Here is a 21,863-nt window from a genome sequence, read left to right on the forward strand (position 1 = left end):
AGGGATATCATCAGCATATCCTCTCAACCCTGGTGTAACGTTTTTGGTTGTTCCCCATATTTCAGTGTTTCGGTGCAAGATAGCTAGTGAAACCATGACTTTTCAACAGGGAGACACCGAGAAATATGTGTCTATATGTCTTTCAGCGTTCCCAACAATGGTTAGAGCTCTTTGCGTTCGGGAGAACAGGTAGATCTGATGTTGGTCAACTCTTAAGTGACACGTAGCAAGTGACAACGTGAACTCTCCACCAAGTGGAACCTTTTTGTTCTTCAAACATTGCAAATATACGGAAGAAGGATGAGCCCTAAAATACATGTAGGGGTGTCTTTCCATTGGTACGACCAGCCGGTAGCTCCTTATTTGAAAAAAAGAGAAAACCAAAATAATGTCGGATGTACTATTTCCTTTAATTCTTTGTCTAGAGTAACAATTGATGATTATTGCTCGCTGCTAAGCCGCGGAGAAGAGGGGTCTACCCAACTATATAAATGTGCCCATTATTTGTCTTCTTGTCCTCCTTGTCTGCTGGTGCAGCCCATTCGACCTGGTTTCCCTTCACTCGCTTCTTCGTCCGTCTCGGGGGCATCTCTTCCTGGAGAGGGACCTTGTTGGTCTCCGGTAGAACAGCTAGGAAGAGGACAGCACAGAGTACAGACAGCAGCCCGATGATGATGTACGGCACAGTCCAGTGGCTGATCTGACCCTAGCAAAGCAAATATCAGAAATCATAATTAGCCGGACGAGTTCACACCAATCCTTCGTTAGCACTAATGTCTTAAAGTATGCAAACAGAGCACTGCAGGGGAAGGGCTGGATGACGAGGATATACACTCTTATGTATCAGGTCACCTTATTGTCAATGGCCCCTGCATTCATATATTGGAGATAATCCATCATTTCTAATTAATGTGGCTTTAACGACATCAAAATACACCTTCTCAGTGTGACTGCATCCATATGGGACATGGAAGAATGTGTTCGGTCATCTTAAGGATGCTGCGAATATTTAACTCACCAGCAGCGCCACTTGGGGCGCTAGGATCCCAGCCACACGTGCCGCCATGCTGGACGCACCCATTGCTATATTCCTGAAACCAAGGAACAAAACTATTAGTTCCTTCAAGAGTCTCTTCAAGTATACTTGGTTTCTTTAATATCAATGACATCATATCATAAAACGTGTCGGGTTCGTCCATTGCCCGTGGATCGAGGTCACGTTTTCAAATGTAACGTGTCACTGTTCACTTTTGATGCGTGACATGAAGAACGAACAAGTCGTTTCCACAGAGCGGGCTACATACGATTCACGAGGTCACTTTCCACCCTCACATCGTGATTTCAAGCCAAAGTCAGTTAACACGTGACAAGTGAATCATGACAAGTGACAACTTGAACCCTATGTTACTCCAGCCTTAGACGATTTCGATATTTTGCACTCACCTCAACAGCGTAGGGAAGTGCTCACTGGTAGCAATGGTCGCCACAGCCCAAACTGAGACGATGCCGCCCTTTCCAATCAGGACAAGGGCTGTCACAAGATCGGGCACTTTCCATTCTTGGCCCATTGCTCCGATTATGATGACACCTGTCAGGCAGGCGATCGGGATCAAGATATAGGCAGAGAAGGTTTTTCGTCGGCCGAATCTGGAAGATGATCATTTGAATGTGACATGAGAGCGAAATCTGCCAAAGGTGCGAGGTAATTCATTCCATACAGACTGATCATATGCAAGTGAGTGGAACGTCAGTCAATGGGTGCACACGAACCTTTAGGCTAATATTACAGTCGTCCTACCTACCTGTCCGCAAAAGGAATAATGGACCAGCCGAACACCATCGATACGGAAGAGCCGATACACAAATTGACGTAGATAGTCCCTGAGAACGTGTCGTACATGTTACTGATCCCGTAGGAGAATAAACTGCATGTGAACCTGGAGAGATAAAACTTAGTTTAGCCTTCGATAATAGTGCGGAAAATTCTGCCTGACGACACCACGGTTCAGAATAGCAAAGGTTTAAGCATGATTTATTGACAAATAGAACCAACTATAGAAACTCTTACCAACATAACATGATGACTGCCGCCCTTTTTGCCATATCCACCGTCCTGAACAGGTCGTGGTAACTGTACTGACCCTCTTCTTCCTGACCCTTTCTGGCGTCGTTGGCAATCTCCTTCAGCACGGACATGTCAGGGACCTCCCGCTTGTTCACGCGGGCCATCTCCCGTATGATCTTCTCAGCTTCGTCGAAACGACCTTTCTGGATGAGCCAGCGAATGCTCTCCGGGACGAACCTTTGGTAAAGAGGAGAGGTGTTAATGAGCGGCCTTCCTGGATGAGTCGGTGGATGCTCTCCGGGACGAACCTTTGGTAAAGAGGAGGGGTGTAAATGAGCGGCCTTCCTGGATGAGTCGGTGGATGCTCCTCGGGACGAACCTTTGGTAAAGAGGAGGGGTGTAAATGAGCGGCCTTTCTGGAGGAGGCAGTGAATGCTCTCCGGGAAGAACCTTTAGTAAGGAGGAGAGGTGTTAATGAGCGACCTTTCTGGCTGAGCCAGCGGATGCTCTCCGGGAAGAACCTTTGGTAAAGAGAAGAGGTGTTAATGAGCGACCTTTCTGGCTGAGCCAGCGGATGCTCTCCGGGAAGAACCTTTAGTAAAGAGGAGAGGTGTAAATGAGCGGCCTTTCTGGAGGAGGCAGTGAATGCTCTCCGGGAAGAACCTTTAGTAAAGAGGAGAGGTGTAAATGAGCGGCCTTTCTGGAGGAGGCAGTGAATGCTCTCCGGGAAGAACCTTTGGTAAAGAGGAGGAGTGTAAATGAGCGGCCTTCCTGGATGAGTCGGTGGATGCTCTCCGGGACGAACCTTTGGTGAATTTGGTATATCTGAAAAAAGAACCCAAGGGAGCGATGTTTAGTTCCTGAGGCCTCAACAGTCAAAGGTTAGGTTAAGAACAATATGCTCTAAAATACTTACAGCACGATTCCAAGTATAAGAGGAGTCCCCATGAGTCCAGTGGCTAGGGCTAGATACCTCCAAGTGACCACCCTCCACGTTATCAGGGCCATGAGCATATCGCCGAAGCCCCAGGCACCCAGGGAGCCGACTAGTGTGCGGTACCGCGGGCCTATGAACTCCATCGGGAGGGTGTTGGTGATACCGATGGATCCAGCTAGTCAATAAAATCAGAAACGAACAACTGCTAAAAACTTCTGATGCTGATACGTGCGCTACACATCATACGAATGTACTTTTATACGAATGCCTCAGTTACCCTCCTCCAAAACAATGAGTGCTTCTAATTGGCCGAAGTCCCCCCTCAAAAAACCATTTTAAGGCCTTGTCATTTTTGACAAATGGTTTATAACTGCAAAATTTCGCCCAACTGATTGGATACAGCCGGACGTCACAACATTTCTGTGGTTTGACCCCTTTTTTTTCTTTCAATTCACCCAGGAACAGCCCCTTAATAAATGGACACATCCAGGAACGCGCCCTTGATAAATGACCTTACCCAGGAACACCCCTTTGATGAATGATATCGCCGTGTAAAGCTGCCAGGAGTTCGACAATGCCGACAGACACTGCATGGACATATGCATAATGGCTGCGATCAGTAGCGTCTTCTTCCTCCCGATGGTATCCGCGGCTTGGCCCGTTAGGATGGCGCCTAGCAGGACTCCGACCATCTGAATGGTTACAGTCATCTTGGGGATGTAGGCGTAGTCGCAAACAAGATTCCACTGACATGAACAATTTTAGGATTGAGTAAAGTATGTAGGAAGATTGAAATAGCAATCCTCAACAGACGCAGTATGAGTAAGCGGGTGCCATCAAATAGGATAATGAGACACTCCATATGTATAGGCAGCAGCCAATAGGGGCCGCCAGCCTTCTTTGAGCTGTTCCTCTTCGGGAGGGAAGGGGATCTAATGATCACCCCTGGTTACTATCATAAGCCACGCATTGAAAGCTTTTGTTCTAGAAATGACGCTGAAGACACAAAAATTGGGTCTGTCGACAATTTCCATAACTACTTACATCGGTCACAATGGATGTGAAATCCTCCTTAAAAACATACTCCTCACAAGGCGCTCCATACATTTCACACATCTCAGATGTACTATTAGGCCAAGTCCCGTTGTAAGTGTCATTCGAACCCGCGAACCTCCCGCAATACCACCCGGGATTGGCAGCCGAGAAGATGAAGAGACTCATAGAAGTCGCTATGGGAAGGTCCATGATCGTCAGCACCGCAAAAAGACGTCTTTGATAAATTCCGAACTCTCCAGTTTTGTTCAGGATCAGAGCCTCAAATGTGTTATCTGTTTTCTCAGCTCTTTCCAGCATACCCTTCTCGGCCTTCGTATCACCAGTTTTATGGCAGTATTCCTGCGCTGAGCCCGGCGAACTACCCACATCTACCGTCGCCTCCCGCGTTTTCAAATCACCCATTTTGGCTGAAGAAAGTCTGGGTGTACTTTGTATAGAAATTGTGTCGCGTTTTCACTTAGGTTCCGTTTAGGTTCCGTAATCCGAAAGGTTGTGTAAGATAGAAATGGGTTTGGGCGCATCATGTGAAAACACGTAGCCCATCTCCTAAAGCATCTTGAGAAGGATATAGGGTCTCAATACAAATTACATAAAATCGTCCTCCGTGATCGCAAGGTACATGTAATTTTCACCTTTGAGAGAGTCCAGTTTATGACCGTAAGCTGATGAACCTTATGAAACACTATCTTAGATTTTTTCATAATCCACTTCATATCCTAAAATTTGATTAATCAGTTTTATTACATATTATGGTATAAGTAGTAGGGTATTCCTGGACATTAGTGAGGTTTCGCAACCACCCGGTTAGGCCCTACGACGACGTTTATCTATTGTTCGGGTGAACTCACACAATAGATAAACGTCGTCGTAGGGCCTAACCTGGTGGTTGCAAAACCTCACTATTGGTCAATGGCCGCTTCGTGAACCAAGTAGGCTGTCATAAGCCAGTTGTTACATTTTTACATTCATACTGGTATAATCGTATAAACAAAAGGAGCCGCCGTAGTGTAGTGGCTCCGACTCTCGACTTGTGGTCAATAGATCCCTGGTTCGATCCCTGGCGGTCAGAAATGCTCCCAGTTTAGCGCTGGTTGGGCAGGCCACCAGCAAGTCTATACTCCGTCTTTCGATATATCGATTATGACGTAGGAGTATCAAAACCCTGAGTCTCAGGATGATTGGACACTTGACAAGAGTGACAGATGTAACCATATGCGTGTCCTTCAACAGAACTTTGGTTGCACATAAATGGGAAGTGCGCAAACTGCAGATAAGACCAGACACACCTTAGAAGGAGGGGGTCGGGCACGACCAAGTCGCTGTCCCATTATGAAGAACAAAACAAAACAAAATACAATCATCGATATAAAAGTTATTTTATACTTGATCATGATCCGTGATACATTTACATGTAATGTACATGTACATGTAATTGCATCAGAAACAATTTCTGATCACATGCAAATAATATTTAAAGGCTCTTAAAAAACGCCACACGCCACTGTGCTGAAAAGGGCATGTGGAGATCAATAAACCGTAAGATGCCTTTGTTTACAAGTTGTCCCAAAAAATTGAAGCTCAGCTGCAGCGACATCTATTCAGCCAAAGTCAAACCATGAGCGTAGTCCAAGCAATGGCGCGGTTCTATCCAATGTGCCCATTTGTCTTCTTCTCTTCCTCCTGGTTTAATGGTTCAGTCAATTCTATCCCATTCTCCTCGGCGTGTTGATGCTTCTTCCTCCGTCTCGGGGGCATCTCTTCCTGGAGAGGGACCTTGTTGGTCTCCGGTAGGACAACTAGGAAGAGGACAGCACAGAGTATAGACAGCAGTCCGATGATGATGTACGGCACAGTCCAATGGCTGATCTGACCCTAGCATGGAGAAAAAACCCATCAATCTTCATGAGGTGGACAAGTGACAGAAGTGTTAGCATTTCTCAGACCTGGATATCTTCTGACTACATGTACATGTACAAGCACATGTTACATGAGAGATTTGCGATCAGTGTATAGATTTTAGACTAATAATGTTTAATTCCGGAAATTTACAGAAAAACATTGCCAGAAATGCCCCTTTTTCTCGACAAAAGGCCTAGTGTCGTCTAGGAAATATAGAATTCCAGCCCGAGCCTACATCGGACAACATGTTTTATGTTACTTCAAGAGACTATCAAACACGTTTAAAGGGGTTTTCATCACGCTGAAAAACATCTAAGGGCTGCATATTTGGTTTGCCAACCAACTTTGAAAAGTCAAAACTTCAAAAACCTTTATTTCAAAGAGTGGAGACCTTCTTACCAGCATTGCCACTTGGGGGGCCAGTATCCCCGCCACCCGTGCTGCCGTACTACACGCGCCCATAGCTATATTCCTGGAAACAAGATTAAAAGCTATAAGTTTCTTTAATATCCAGAAAATGAGGCCGTTTAACTAATTTTTAAAGCAGCAAAGAAAAGCCGGATTTCCTTCCCGACATATTTTATCTTTAGTAAACTCTCATATGTTATTCATCTAACTCGGACAAATGCGCTAGTAGTAATGCACTCACCTCAATAATGTAGGAAAATGCTCACTGGTAGCAATGGTTGCAATGGCCCAGACTGCCGTCATGCCACCCTTTCCAATCAAGACAAGGGCCGTCACGAGGTCGGGCATTTTCCATTTCACGCCGAGGGCGCCGATTATGACCACACCTGTCAGACAGGCGATCGGGATCACGATAAAGGAGGAGAAGGTTTTACGGCGGCCGAATCTGGAAGTTGATAATTTGAATGTGACGGAGAGATTTCATAACTGGTAGGAGGGAACTCTGTCAATACGAATTGGTCATAAGTTGGGAGAGGGAAAACAGTCAATGCACATTGACTCAAGAGGGAAATCTGCTCAGGCTCCATGTATATCTAATTTGCAACATTCTTATAAAAATACTTCCTTTAAGGTGAATGACAACACTGTTCCATGCAAGTTCCATCCAGAGTGATGTGCTTTTCATAAAAAGGAATCCGATGTTAACGGAAGACTATACATGTAATATACTAGGAGACTGGCAGGCCAGATTAGGTTTTACATGCAGGAAGCTGCCTAAAGAGGTCTCTTCCACTTCACAGTACATCAAAACTATTCAGAACATCAATTTGACCACCGTGCTCTACTTATCCTTATGTTGCAGCATAGATCATGAGATACCCTTTTTGATGGTGATTTGATCTACTCCCAATCTACTCAGACTAGGGGCATATATAGTGGGGTGTTGTAACCGCAGGATCACGAATTCCTTGTTTAAGCACCGCGGTTTAAGGCAAATCAATGAAGGTATCCTACCTATCAGAAAACAGGATGATAGACCAGCCAGACACCATAGAGACGGTTGCACTGATGCTTATGTTGACGTGTATAGTACCTGAGAACGTGTCAAACATATTGCTGATCCCGTAGGAGAACAAACTGCATGTGAACCTGTCAGGAATAAAAACTCAGTTTAGTCTTCGAGAACGGTTGTGATGAGTACAGTTTTGTTGGGGAGGCGGTAGTTATGTCCATGGTAAGGGGAAAGTTATGGTATAGACTTATTACACAAACAATGCAAAGGAGACGATGGGAACAAATAGTGACAAATAAGTTCTCTCTGATAACATTCGCATTCAAACATATAAAGGGGACGTTATATGTCATCATCGACGACATATCACTTCAGCAATAACTAGTCGTATTGGTGGAGTTGGTACAAAAATGATGTCAAGCAGCAGAGAGTATAAACGGTAAACCCTTACCAACACAACATGATGACTGCCGCCCTTTTAGCCATATCCGCCGTCCTGAACAGGTCGTGGTAACTATACTGACCCTCTTCTTTCTGCCTCTTCTCTGCTTCTTTGGCTATCTGCTTCAGCACGGACATGTCAGGGACCTCCCGCTTGTTCACGCGGGCCATCTCCCGTATGATCTTCTCTGCTTCGTCGAAACGACCTTTCTGGATGAGCCAGCGGATGCTCTCCGGGACGAACCTTTGGTAAAGAGGAGATGTGTTAATGAGCGACCTTTCTGGCTGAGCCAGCGGATGCTCTCCGGGACCCTTTGTTAGAGAGGAAATGTGTTAATGAGCGACCTTTCTGGATGAGCCAGCGAATGCTCTCCGGGACCCTTCGTCAGAGAGGAAATGTGTTAATGAGCGACCTTTCTGGATGAGCCAGCGGATGCTCTCCGGGACGAACCTTCGGTAAAGAGGAGATGTGTTAATGAGCGACCTTTCTGGCTGAGCCAGCGGTTGCTCTCCGGGACGAACCTTTGGTAAAGAGAAGAGGTGTTAATGAGCGACCTTTCTGGCTGAGCCAGCGGATGCTCTCCGGGACGAACCTTTGGTAAAGAGAAGAGGTGTTAATGAGCGGCCTTTCTGGCTGAGCCAGCGGATGCTCTCCGGGACGAACCTTCGGTAAAGAGAAGAGGTGTTAATGAGCGACCTTTCTGGATGAGCCGGTGGATCTTCTCTGGGACGAACCTTCGGTAAATTTGGAATTCATTGTATTTGAGAAGAAAAACTGAGGGAGCGATGTTTGTTTCCCGAGGCCTCAACAGTCAAAGGTTAGGTTAGGTACAATACATGCAATATGCTCTTAAATACTTACAGCACGATTCCAAGTATTAAAGGAGCCCCCATGAGTCCAGTGGCTAGGGCTAGATATCTCCAAGTGACCAACCTCCACGCTGTCAGGGCCATGATCAAATAGCCGAAGCCCCAGGCACCCAGGGAGCCGACTAGTGTGCGGTACCGCGGGCCTATGAACTCCATCGGGAGGGTGTTAGTGATGCTGATGGATCCAGCTACAATAGAAATCACAAACGACAGATAAACAATTGGTAATCTTAGGATGTTCTCATCGCTTCCGGTGGTCCTTTTTGTCAAGTGTGAACCGTAGTGACACGGAACAGCCAAATATCGAGAGGTGGAGCACTTGTGCCAGGATGATCTTACACCAACCCCCTGTCATTGTCATCTAATTGATGATGGATTACTTATAATGCTGTGAAGGCGCTATTTAGCCGTTTGTGCGTCTGCTCGCATATGCCTGAATACATGTAATAAAGGCCTTCTGTACAGGCCTGGCGCTCTTAACCGGCTAAATACCGTCTACACAGCATATTTACCAATGAACACTTTGCTCTTTCTGACCTCTTGAAACTGATCTTCCCCGAGGACATCGTTTAATGGAATGGCTGAGGGAATGTGCTTGAATACGTATATATCATGTCTGCTTTGTAGAATAGAACACACCCAGGAAAACCCCGCGGATAAACGAACTCACCCAGGAACATCTCCTTAATAAATGGACTCATCCCAGGTCACAACCTTAATAAATGGACACATCCAGGAACGCGCCCTTGAAAAATGGCCTTACCCAGGAACACCCCTTTGATGAATGATATCGCCGCGTAAAGCTGCCAGGAGTTCGACAATGCCGACAGACACTGCATGGACATATGCATGATGGCTGCGATCAGTAGCGTCTTCTTCCTCCCGATGGTGTCCGCGGCCTGGCCGGCAAGGATGGCGCCTAGCAGGACCCCGACCATCTGAATACTAACAGTCATCTTAGGAATGTAGGCATCGTCGCAAACAAGATTCCACTGGAACAATATCAAATCAGCTTATATGTCAAACATTTTGATTCTCTACTCATATACATATGTAGTTTATGCCTACATGTAGTTGGACTACGAAAATTTAACCAGTCGTTGCCAAGCCATTATCAAGAAGTTGTACAGGCACAACTTCTAAGCACAAAATTATGTACAAGTACACGTACATGTATATTCATCCTCGATAACGCAGAGTCAGTCGTATCCTCCTACTCTCCACTCGTTAATGAGCCGAGTGTTGGCGTGAGCTTCAGGATGATTTATAGTTTGCACAAAAATTGGGTCTGTCCACAAGTTCCAAGGCTACTTACATCGGTCACAATGGAGGTGAAATCCTCCTTAAAAACATACTCCTCACAACGCGCCCCATCCATTTTACACATCTCAGCTGTACTAATATTCGGCCAAGTCCCGTTGTGAGTCACATTCGAACCCGCGAACCTCCCGCAATGCCAGCCGGGGTTGGCAGCCGAGAAGATGAAGAGACTCATACATGTCGCTATGGGAAGGTCCATGATCGTCAGCACCGCAAAAAGACGAATTTGATAAATTCCGAACTCTCCAGTATTTTTCAGTACCAGGGCCTCAAATGTCTGGTCAGTTTTTCCCACCAGCCCGTTTTCGGCTTTAGGGGAACCAATATTTGACTTTGACGCCGAGTCCGGCAAAATCTTGGTATCCATCGCCTCGTAGGAGTCCGGCAAAATCTTGGTTGTGTCGTATCGCGGCAGCGACCACGGCAGGGCGGGGACCGGTCTCGTCGAATCACTTCTCAAGGTGTGGATGTATTATGTAAATGTCTCCACTAAAGCTAGACATCGAGTGCCAAAAGTCGAATTGGGCTAATCAGAATGATGAGGGCGTCCACAAAAAGTTACTGAAAGACATTTAAAGCTGAACTGCATGCACAAAACAAGAGCACCCCATGCGCAATAGTAAGAAATTCAAACGACCGAAAGGCCCTACTGAATACGGTCTGAAACATGATAGACCTCCAATGGGTGATATGAATAAAGACGAGCAAATGCTTTTACTTCAATTTTGTACAGAAAGGCCTAGTGTCAATGTGCATGGAGTTTTAGATAAAAGCACTTGCTAGTCTTTATTCATATCACCCAATGCTTCGATGCACTTGATTTCACAAACCAGCAAGCCGTGGGACGATGCGGACCTTCGCAGAGAATTCTGGAAGGAAAAAAATAAAAAGGTCCTCTCATCGGGACTCGAACTCGAGATCTCTGGCTTTATTTGCCAACATTTTTATCCTCAAGGCCACTGGGCTGCTTGAAATGCCCGCCGTTTTATACGCGTTTATAGAATGTGCAAACATTTGTGTGTAATCCTTGTTCAACATCTTTAAGCGGCTTCCAGTGAGCAACTGCAGGAAGAAAGTTATTTTTTCTTTGCTGTGCGTGATTATGTATTCGGAGTCTATGTTTTCTCTTAGCAATGGTCACCTTTGTCTTGGTGTCTTCTTCTATTACATGTACTTGTCTATGAGAAAATTTCTGGTTCATCTCTCAAAAATAAAGCATAATCGCCATTCATATAAGATATATTTGCTGGCAGCAGTTCACAAGAAAGCCCCTAGCTCAGGCGGTTAGAGCGTCTGTATTCTGTGCCCGAGTTCCCGAATTCGAATCCCTGGAGAAGATTTTGATTTTTTTTCTCTTCCATGATTCTCCGAGACTGTCCGCATCGTCCTGTGGCTTGCTGGTTTGTGAAATCAAGCGCATCGAAGCATTGGAGGTCTATCATGTTTCAGGCCGTATTCAGAAGGACCTTTCGATCGTTTGAATTCACTTACTATTGTTGCATGGGACGCTCTGGTTTTGTGCATGCAAATCAGCTTCAAAAAAGCTTTATTATTGATTGCTAGCTGCTGAAGTGTTCGATTTCGGGCAATGTGAGCTCTATCTCGGGCATGCCAAGTATGAATTGAGCCATGTAGGATAACTATATGTAACTAACTCTTAGGGTCGCTCACTTCTACCATGGAAATCGATGTGGCGCATAGTCGCGCTGGCTATCGAACCCGCTTACGGTGAAAATATGGGTCACGAGTAATTATGGTGATGTTTAATTCCTCTAAAAGTAGAATCCATTATTTTGTTGCATAATGCAGCAACATGATTCAGCAATAGCAAGGATAAAAATATGTACGACAAGTGCGTAGGTAGCCAGTGATGGGCTCCCGAGTTTTTGCACCCACTTGATGGAATTTTGACACTACACCTATAGTGGCAAAAGTCGAATTGGTTACTCTCAGACATCGATAAAAAACCCGCGATATGTGATGTTGCCTCATTACAAACACCGACCATAAAGATTTTGTCAATCTATTTACAACCCGCATGAGCTTCAAAATGGCTAAAAACGGATTTTTAAGATGTGCCTACCTGGGGACCAGAAAGCATACAATAAATGTGGTCTGGGCCCAAAGCTACCTAACCATTATGTCAGGTTTCGGCCAGCCATCCCCAGCCGTTACGAAACGTCCTCCGCCAACAGACGAGCTAAACTACACTCAAATGGTTGGTATGATATGATGTGATGTGTATACCTACGGGCATTGCAGAGTTTCCTCTCTGATCCTAGTTCGACCGCGAATCTCAGTCACATAATAGAATAGTATATCCCAAGGGCGTAGGCCAGAGCGGACCCTGATATAGTTTTGCTATCCGCCCACAAAATTGCATAAGATTCACTTCCCGTATTTCCTACGACAAATCCAATGCTCTTCCCTCGATTCAGTCGGAATCAAAGCATCATTAAGTCATACGCAAGTTACTGAATGGAACCCAACTGCGGACCCTATTCAAGTTGTCCACACGTTCAGCAGGCCTAATCTAGCTAACTGGCCTGCGCCAGACTTATGAATAGGAAATGAGACGGGTCATTTTCACCGCCCGAGAAAATGTAAAAAGTAGGCAGAATCGTTGGCGCGCGATATCCCCTTTAATCCGTTTGTGTCTAAAGAAGGTGAGAATATCCATTTTTGAGACGATAGGCTGCTATATTTTGTCATACCAAACAACGACCAGGTCAACAGTGAACAATGAAAACCATAACGCGTGCGCCCGGCGTTTGACGCACTCGCACAATGGCACTAACTCTCTCGTAATACGGGCCCTTCGTGGACTTGCGAGACGTCCTGTGACCGCCCCTCTATTTGGTATCAAAGCGATAGGGTAAATCGAGTCATTGCAATAGAATTCCCCCATAAGCGAGTTTCTGATACGTCGATCTGGCCTTGCGCGTCGGTGTCCCTCCTTAACATAGACTTGGATTGAATGCGAAGGCGGATACTTTTTTAGAATTGAGGCGAACTGCCGATAAATGGGCGTGGTTTCTGAATCTGAATGGAACTCTATTGTCCACATACATGTTCAGCAGGCCGAATTTAGCTAACTGATCTGTGCCGGAGCCTGAACAGAAAATGAGAAGATACATTTTCTTGGGCGGTGAAAATGTAAAGGTATAGGCAAATCGCAAATCGTGCGATATTCCATTTATTCGTGTCATTATTCTCTGTGTGTGTGTCCAACGCGGTCGGACTTTAAATCTCATGAACAAGTTTCAACGCAGAACCGCTTTTATTAAAGAAACCAATAGTGCGGAGCGCAATAACTGTGTCTCCACAACGTCTAATGATAATAGCCCATTGAGTCAGTTATGCCGTTCTGAAAGCTAACAATAAATGGTTGTATCGAAATAGAATTTGAAAGGCTCTTGTGGCCCTGAAAAGAAAATCGAAAATCTCATAGAACGCCTCGAATCGGCTTCACTCATGTAGAACCAGAAATATTGAACCGTGCTGGGTTGGATAATGAAGGTGCTGCCGAGTTTTAACTGTTCTCGACCCCGGGTCTCACTTCCAGTGAGAGATGCCTCTGAAGGCCACGTACTGACATGCTGGTGGTTGATGTCGAGAAAAGAATGTCGGATGACAGAGCTCAATATAGCCTCCCCCTTGCCGTGTCGACCGTTGATTCACCTGATGGTCGACGGGTATATATAGCCGTGCCTTGTGAAAATTGCTTAGCGGGTTCGTTACCACGTACGGAGGTTGGTCCGGTAACGATGTGCAGCTTCCGCTGACTTAGCCCGGCATTGACCTTTCAAGACTGCTGGCATTCGAAGTCAATTCTCATTTCCACATTTACTGGTTTACGTTCCTCTCTCGTCTTTTGGCATGTGTTTTTTTCAGCATGTCCCATGGACACAGAAACGGTCTATTCAAAGCCCCCATCCGATAGGCCTAAATGCGAACATAAACACGCAGTACGTTGGGTCTACAAAACCTTCTTCAGTACACGAGGAGGTTACATGAACATAAGTTATGAAGGGATCGCTGACTACTGTGTCAGCTCTCACGCTGTGATCTCGCCATATGCAGTCTATTCCAGCAAGACACTAGAACAACGTGCACACGTGCGATTGTAGCCAGAGTTGTATCAGCCGATCAGACAAAAGAGGGAACTATGGGACCGAAGTTCACTAGGGCAGAGCCAGATCAGGTATCGGTCACTTAAACTCACCCCGTATCTATTTTGCCGCAGGTGTGCACCAACAAGGCTCGAGCTCCGAAGGTGTAGCAGCTTTCATCAATGTTTAACCTTAAAGTCGAAAATTCAGTCTGAGCCACCTCTTTGAAAGCCACCTCTTTGAAAGCACCATTTGTATTAATACCGCGCAATACCAACTGTATGTATATATATAACGGCGTTTGCGTGCCATTTGAATGCATTGAATGAAGAAAGGGATGAATTTTATTTCTCGGACCATGAATAAGTGATTGCAACAACATGAATAGCATAACATATTAACACATGGACAATTCACTAGTACTCAACATGATTAATAACTACATGTACTTTTGAATTTTGGCGTCCTGCAACATGACACTACTATTCCAGCTGTACCGTTTGTGGTGCTCAGACGTGTCTTCACAGCAGGCGCCGTTCTATCCAATGTGCCCATTTGTCTTCTTCTCTTCCTCCTGGTTTAATGGTTCAGTCAATTCTATCCGATTCTCCTCGACGTGTTGATGCTTCTTCCTCCGTCTCGGGGGCATCTCTTCCTGGAGAGGGACCTTGTTGGTCTCCGGTAGGACAACTAGGAAGAGGACAGCACAGAGTATAGACAGCAGCCCGATGATGATGTACGGCACAGTCCAGTGGCTGATCTGACCCTTAAAATACAACAAAGATTTTGATAAAGCTACGATCATAACGGAGCCCTGCAGACCAGGAGCAATACTTATGCGAACTATTCAGAAGACAAATACGGTTTATAAGATATGATAGTGCTTTTCTACTCTGTCATCAGAACCTTGCCTAATCATGAGGTAGAGCAGTCTTTTTCAATCAATGTAGCTTTTTCTCCAAATATTACACCCTAAGATTGGCTGGGGAAATTGGTAATGCAACTTTCGACTCGCTCCAAGTTCGTAACAGGTTCTTCTGAGAGTCAACCTGATTATAACATATTGAGTCGACCTACCAACAATGCAATTTGTGGCGCGAGAATACCTCCCGCTCTTGCCGCCATTCCACATGCACCCATCGCTATGTTTCTGAAACAACGATTTGATTGTTGAGAAGGAATTCAACTTGAACTGGTGAAACCGATAAAGTGGCTTCGTGACAAAATTTTGGGGCGGATTAAAAATGCTCTTATCGCGATAAGTAAGGTGCTTCTTTAACATAAATCTGAAGTTCCCGCAAATACAGTTGCCCCCTATACATTAACGTAAAGTAACCAGGAAATCATTTCAACTGCTCTAAACAGAAGAAAGAAAATTAAAGTTGTTTTTTTTCTTTTTTTTATTCAGCAACAATATTACATTGGCTCGGAGGGGGACCTTTGGGGAGACGCCGACTTAGAAAAGGGCACAAACACACTGAAAATTGAAGTTCACAAGTTGTCTCCTATAGGTGGCATGACTAAAGGAAGCATGTTCCGTAACGATGGAGCGGCATGATCACGAGAATGATTAACTATAAAAATAACGATTCTTAGGCCTTCATATAGCATTGTATTTTCTCGTGATTAAAGTCAGTGGATCAGAAATCGACTTACCTCAGTAGTGTAGGGAATAGTTCGCTCACACAGATGCCGGCGATACACCACACTGCGATGATGCCCCCCATCCCGATCAGGGCCATAGAAGTGACAAGATCTGGGACTTGCCATTTCAGCCCAAGGGCCCCGATGGTAATGATGCCGGTCAGACAAACGATGGGGACCATGATGTAGACGAAGAAGGTTTTACGGCGACCAAATCTAAAGGACATAAAAGTGATACGGGTGTGGCATTAATTGGTTGATGACTTTAAAATGGCTTCCAGCAGGCCCATGACTTCTTCAAACAGGATAATTGAGAAATCGTTAATAACCTGCAGTAAACAGTGATGAAGCAGTACGTTTCATCCCTGAAAGTCACAAGGCACGACCCAGACTGCTCGGCATGAACACTGGCGAAAATCCTTATTAGAGGTTGTCATTAGTCTGATGTTAGAAGCGGTGGTAAGCAGGGGCCGTCACCCAAGTTGGTACTTTCATGGGGATCAAACTGACAGCGTTTGGCGCAATGTCTGTTTGACTTATTCAGATATCTGATGGATATCAGCAGATTTGCCCTGTGTTGTATACTCTTATCCACTCCGTGCTAGATGTTAATTATAGCTGATATTCTACAAAATATACCACACAGGAGCAACAAAGTGACATTGAAATCCCTTACCTATCAGCACAGGGGATGATGGACAAAGTGAAAAACATGGTCACGGTGGAGCTGATGCATAAATTGGCGTGGATAGTCCCAGAGAATGTGTCGTACATATTGCTGATCCCGTAGGCAAACAAACTGCAGGTGAACCTGGAGGAAGGAAAGGATAAATATTACAATACGTAAAATCTGAAAGGTCCTTGGTGAAATGTTTGATTTGTGCAATTATATTATTGCACATTTCCATGGTACATGTACGTATCAACCGCCACATCACACAACGTTCAAACTCTCGTTTAGCTTTCCAGTATGGCCGCCACTACCGCCGCTTAAATTTTGTTACGGTCGATCTATTTCGAGGCCTCGTTTGCAAATTATATATCGAAGTACAGCACTGTGCCTAAGGTATGTTAACTGATGTCAGAAACTTTATCTGAAATCGATGCTATATAGGCTTCCATATTACTTTGACATAGAAACTGAGTGGCAATCTATACGTTCCAAAGGCCACACACTATGTTGACAACCACGTCGCTCACCAAGATGACAGCTGAAGCCCTTACCAAGTCAACATGATGACTGACGCCCTTTTCGCCATATCCGCCGTCCTGAACAGGTCGTGGTAACTGTACTGACCCTCTTCTTTCTGCCTCTTCAGAGCTTCTTTGGCTATCTGCTTCAGCACGGACATGTCAGGGACCTCCCGCTTGTTCACGCGGGCCATCTCCCGTATGATCTTCTCTGCTTCATCGAAACGACCTTTCTGGATGAGCCAGCGGACGCTCTCCGGGACGAACCTTTGGTAAAGAGGAGAGGTGTTAATGAGCGACCTTTCTGGCTGAGCCAGCGGATGCTCTCCGGGACCCTTTGTTAGAGAGGAAATGTGTTAATGAGCGGCCTTTCTGGATGAGCCAGTGAATGCTCTCCGGGAAGAACCTTTGGTAAAGAGGAGGGGTGTTAATGAGCGACCTTTCTGGATGAGCCAGCGGATGCTCTCCGGGACGAACCTTTGGTAAAGAGGAGAAGTGTTAATGAGCGGCCTTTCTGGAGGAGGCAGTGAATGCTCTCCGGGACGAACCTTTGGTAAAGAGGAGGGGTGTTAATGAGCGACCTTTCTGGCTGAGCCAGCCGATGCTCTCCGGGAAGAACCTTTGGTAAAGAGGAGGGGTGTTAATGAGCGACCTTTCTGGCTGAGCCAGCGGATGCTCTCCGGGACGAACCTTTGGTAAAGAGGAGGGGTGTTAATGAGCGACCTTTCTGGATGAGTCGGTGGATGCTCTCCGGGACGAACCTTTGGTAAAGAGGAGGGGTGTTAATGAGCGGCCTGTGGATGCTCTCCGGGAAGAACCTTTGGTAAAGAGGAGGGGTGTTAATGAGCGACCTTTCTGGATGAGCCAGTGAATGCTCTCCGGGAAGAACCTTTAGTAAAGAGGAGGGGTGTTAATGAGCGGCCTTTCTGGATGAGCCAGCGGACGCTCTCCGGGACGAACCTTTGGTAAATAGGGTAGTTGTAAAACAAGAAACACAGAAACGAAACAAAAACACAGAAACGCAGAAACGAAACGCAGAAACAAAAATCAAACGGGTTTTCATAAAAGTTGGAATCAAGCGGCACGCCGATACTTTCCTTGCCCAATCCGTTGTTATTGTCGTTTAAAAGTAAAATCTTAGGTTGGTGGGTTGCGGCCAGCCGGAATGCAATAGAGTTGTTGAGGGGATACATGGAGCAACTTGGGGGGGGGGGGGGGGGGGGGGGGGGCGGCACGATATGGGTGAAGTCTTTTGAGGTGGTGGTGTAGTACTTTGGTAGGTTCGATTGGATTCCTACAGCATGTTATTTTAAATGAAGGTGCAGTGCAACATCTTGCCTTGTAGTGTTCAATTTACATGAAGTACCAGGATCATCCTACAAATCCCGTCTGATGCAGCACTAAATGCAAGGTACGGTACCAGTACATGGGTGAATCATTTCGACGTTATGTGAGACGTGAGAGACCAATTTTGGCGACTAGAATAGAGTAAAGTGGGGGGGGGGGCGGGCGGGCACTAGACTTGGACTTGGAGTAACTCAATCTTGCCTGCCCAGCTTTAAATAGTCCCTTTAAATATATGTTTATGTTAATGAGGTTGCAGTAGGGAAGTTCAGCCTAGTGTCGTGCACAGGCCATGGAATGTACAAAAGAACAGGACTCGCTATTCGAAGGACTATTTTCTATTTACGCCGTGTAGTACATACATGTAGTGTATTGGGGAGGTCAGTGTAAATAGAAAATAGTCCTTCGAATAGAGAGTCATGTTCTATTGTACATTCCTAGCAGGCCTATGGTCGTGTTCTGGTCATTGGTCATGCCGACTTACTGGCGGCTCATATCGATCATAAAGTCCTCATGCCCTACAGATGGTGGATCGGCATGGTCAGGGGCACGATCAAAATCTGCGCACACGTTGATGAGGCTAAAAGGGGTATTGGGAAATGAGCATTCCTCCTTCCATTCCGACTGAATACCAGTTTTAGTTCCACCCGCGTTCGCGGCCACAACCATGGCAACAAGATGGAGTCTGCAGACCAGAATTCGCCACAAGACTGGTTTCTGCGTTTCGTTTCTGTGTTTCTGTGTTTCTGTTTCGTTTCTGTGTTTCTTGTTTTACAACTACCCTGGTAAATAGGAGAGGTGTTAATGAGCGGCCTTTCTGGATGAGCCTGCGGATGCTCTCCGGGACGAACCTTTGGTAAAGAGGAGATGTGTTAATGAGCGACCTTTCTGGATGAGCCAGCGGATGCTCTCCGGGACGAACCTTTGGTAAAGAGGAGGGGTGTTAATGAGCGACCTTTCTGGATGAGTCAGCGAATGCTCTCCGGGACGAACCTTTGGTAAAGAGGAGAGGTGTTAATGAGCGACCTTTCTGGATGAGCCAGCGGATGCTCTCCGGGACGAACCTTTGGTAAAGAGGAGAGGTGTTAATGAGCGACCTTTCTGGATGAGTCAGCGAATGCTCTCCGGGACGAACCTTTGGTAAAGAGGAGATGTGTTAATGAGCGACCTTTCTGGCTGAGCCAGCGGATGCTCTCCGGGACGAACCTTTGGTAAAGAGGAGAGGTGTTAATGAGCGACCTTTCTGGCTGAGCCAGCGGATGCTCTCCGGGACGAACCTTTGGTAAAGAGGAGGGGTGTTAATGAGCGACCTTTCTGGATGAGCCTGCGGATGCTCTCCGGGACGAACCTTTGGTAAAGAAGAGAGGTGTTAATGAGCGGCCTTGGTTGCCTGTCCAGACCCGTATTGGCCCTCAGTGTAAGACTGTAAGATGGTTCCAGTCATTCACGTATGTGCCTCCTAGCTTCCTTTAAATCAGTGAGATAGAAACTGTCCTCAATACTTACAAAATAATTCCAAGTATCAAGGGAGCCCCCAAGAGTCCGGAAGCCAAAGCAATGTACCTCCACGTTACCACCTGCCACGCAATCAGGGCCATCAACATACCACCGAAAGCCCAGGCCCCGAGCGAGCCGACCAGCGTACGGTACCTTGTTCCTATGAACTCCATCGGGAGGGTGTAGCAAACACCGACCGATCCGGCTGGAAGGCAAACCATTCATGGATACATTGATAATGATACTTCGAGTATATGCATTGCCTCAGTGCCATGTATTTTATCTGGTACTGTATAAGAAAGTTTCTGATGAACAAACTCTTAACATCAACGATTAACGATTGTAAATGTTGCCAATTGCAAATTGTCTGAAGAATATTGAAGTAATGACACATGTCACGTGTGCGGAAAAGGCAATCTCTCCAGCACACCTACCAAAGAACATCCCTTTGATAAATGAGATCGCCGTGTAGAGCTGCCATGAGTTAGACAATGCGAGTAAACACTGCAGTGTGAACATGACGCTGGCTGATATCAATAGTGTCTTCTTCCTCCCGATGGTGTCCGCGGCCTGCCCGCCAAGGATGGCACCAATCAGGACCCCGGCCATTTGAATACTGACCGTCATCTTTGGAATGTAGGCATAGTCGCATAAAAGATTCCACTGGAAATATAACCGATTTAAACTTGTGTAAAGTGTGGTATAGGTTAAGAAGTTTACTGTCACGTAGTTCTGGCCTCTGAAAACTCCCCTTCTCCATACTTGTACCCTTCCTACTCATCCCACTGCCACATGGTTCTGGGATCACCAGAAAAGCCCCCCCCCCCCTTATCCATAACGCACATGCTTTCACCCCTCCCTCCACTTACTCATCTTCCACGTGGTTCTGACATCGAAAAGCTCCTTCTCCATGCATAAAGGGAAGATGGAAGAACATATGTTACTGTCAAATACTCACATCCGTGACCATTGAAGTGAACCCATCGTTGAAGATATACTCTTCGCAAGGTGTCCCATCCATACTACACATCCCTGCCGTACCATTAGGCCACGTGCCATTAAATGTAGAATTCGAACCCGCAAATCTTCCGCAATGCCAACCAGGACTAGCAGTGACGAAGATAAACAAGCCCATACAAGCATAGCTCGGAATGTCCATCAGAGTCAAAACAGCAAAAAGGCGGATTTGGTAAACTCCGAATTCGCCCACCTTCTTCAGGATTAGTTCTTCAAATGTTCCTTTTTCAGCGTCTTTTTCAGAGTCAATTCCATTTTCATCATAAATGTCACAGAGGGTGTTGTTATCAGATGTACTTGGATCCGTCTCTGGATTTGATGAAAGATATGATCCGGTTTCTCTCGATTCGACCTCCATTTTATAGTTGATTCCGCATGCACCTATGTCACAGTGTCCGGGCTATAGGCCTACTCGTATAGTATGTTCTTATCTGTGCGTTTTGGGGTGAAGACACATGGACAAGACACATAGGGCACGGAATCGTGGATTCATTTTGAAAATCAACACCTGATAAGAAATATCAGATCAATTTACTATGATGTTGACCGGGCATAGAGTAATCTATCCTTGTCATGGCCTAGGTCATCCTAACTTTCATGCATTTGAGTCACCACTATCGATCTCCACAGTGAGGGATTTAGCGATTAAAAAAACCATTGCGGGTCAAGATGGGCCAAGACCTTATGTGGAGGAGGTTTGATAACATGATTCGTCGCGAATGCTCTGACGTAGCAACGAGATCGGACATCTCATTCTTGTTGAGCTATCAGCTGGTTCGATACTTACTTTAAAGTGTCTTCTTGGGAAAAAACATTTAATCAGCCCTCGTTCGTCTGCTCAAGAAGTGTACAGGGTACATGTAAACAGATGGTCGGCCAACCTAGATTCGGCCTTTTGTCGGCCCTCATGGGTTCGGCTGCACCTTTGATAAAGCAGTATAATTCTGAGATGCAACTCTCGTGTTTATCGAGGGTGACTTCCTAATGTTTACCTAGATCGTAGTCTATTAAGGTATGTGGTCCTTTTAGGCATGGACCCTTAATCTGTCA

The 21,863-nt window shown here is 45.8% G+C and overlaps 2 protein-coding genes across 5 annotated transcripts; both read right to left on the reverse strand.

Moving 5' to 3' along the window:
* Nucleotides 1-425: 425 nt before the first annotated feature.
* LOC135483387 (solute carrier family 22 member 15-like) lies at nt 426-13,173 on the reverse strand. Of its 4 annotated transcripts, none has more exons than XM_064764261.1 (9): nt 12,260-13,173; nt 10,004-10,569; nt 9,452-9,680; nt 8,681-8,876; nt 2,069-2,302; nt 1,803-1,937; nt 1,444-1,647; nt 1,019-1,091; nt 426-706 (listed from the first exon to the last, which is right to left on the reverse strand). In XM_064764261.1, exons 2-9 carry the CDS (start codon nt 10,373-10,375, stop codon nt 476-478), a joined length of 1,674 nt encoding a protein of 557 aa, XP_064620331.1. In that variant the 5' UTR covers nt 10,376-10,569; nt 12,260-13,173; the 3' UTR covers nt 426-475. The 4 variants fall into 4 exon arrangements, with proteins under 4 accessions (XP_064620331.1, XP_064620322.1, XP_064620340.1 ...); XM_064764252.1 differs by having other exon boundaries at nt 12,256-13,173; XM_064764270.1 differs by lacking the exon at nt 12,260-13,173 and adding an exon at nt 12,092-12,244.
* Nucleotides 13,174-14,446: 1,273 nt separating this feature from the next.
* On the reverse strand, nt 14,447-21,207 carry LOC135483381 (solute carrier family 22 member 15-like). Its single transcript, XM_064764239.1, has 8 exons — nt 20,755-21,207; nt 20,231-20,459; nt 19,806-20,001; nt 16,989-17,222; nt 16,441-16,575; nt 15,777-15,980; nt 15,198-15,270; nt 14,447-14,886 (listed from the first exon to the last, which is right to left on the reverse strand). The coding sequence occupies exons 1-8, from the start codon at nt 21,169-21,171 to the stop codon at nt 14,659-14,661; spliced, it is 1,716 nt and encodes a 571-aa protein (XP_064620309.1). The 5' UTR covers nt 21,172-21,207; the 3' UTR covers nt 14,447-14,658.
* Between the last annotated feature and the right edge of the window lie 656 nt (nt 21,208-21,863).

The sequence above is a fragment of the Lineus longissimus genome, chromosome 1, assembly GCF_910592395.1.
Source record: "Lineus longissimus chromosome 1, tnLinLong1.2, whole genome shotgun sequence".
Lineage (NCBI taxonomy): Eukaryota > Metazoa > Nemertea > Pilidiophora > Heteronemertea > Lineidae > Lineus > Lineus longissimus.

What these genes read in the sequence shown, in the direction of transcription:
- LOC135483387 (XM_064764261.1), bottom strand. Translation starts at nt 10,375, where the DNA reads ATGGATACCAAGATTTTGCCGGACTCGGCGTCAAAGTCAAATATTGGT. An exon ending in TCACCTCCATTGTGACCGAT is followed by an intron (nt 9,681 to 10,003) that starts GTAAGTAGCCTT and finishes ATATTGTTCCAG; the next exon opens with TGGAATCTTGTTTGCGACGA. An exon ending in ATTATTCCTTTTGCGGACAG is followed by an intron (nt 1,648 to 1,802) that starts GTAGGTAGGACG and finishes ATCATCTTCCAG; the next exon opens with ATTCGGCCGACGAAAAACCT.
- LOC135483381 (XM_064764239.1), bottom strand. Translation starts at nt 21,171, where the DNA reads ATGGAGGTCGAATCGAGAGAAACCGGATCATATCTTTCATCAAATCCA. An exon ending in TCACTTCAATGGTCACGGAT is followed by an intron (nt 20,460 to 20,754) that starts GTGAGTATTTGA and finishes TTATATTTCCAG; the next exon opens with TGGAATCTTTTATGCGACTA. An exon ending in TTGATACTTGGAATTATTTT is followed by an intron (nt 17,223 to 19,805) that starts GTAAGTATTGAG and finishes TCTTTACCAAAG; the next exon opens with GTTCGTCCCGGAGAGCGTCC.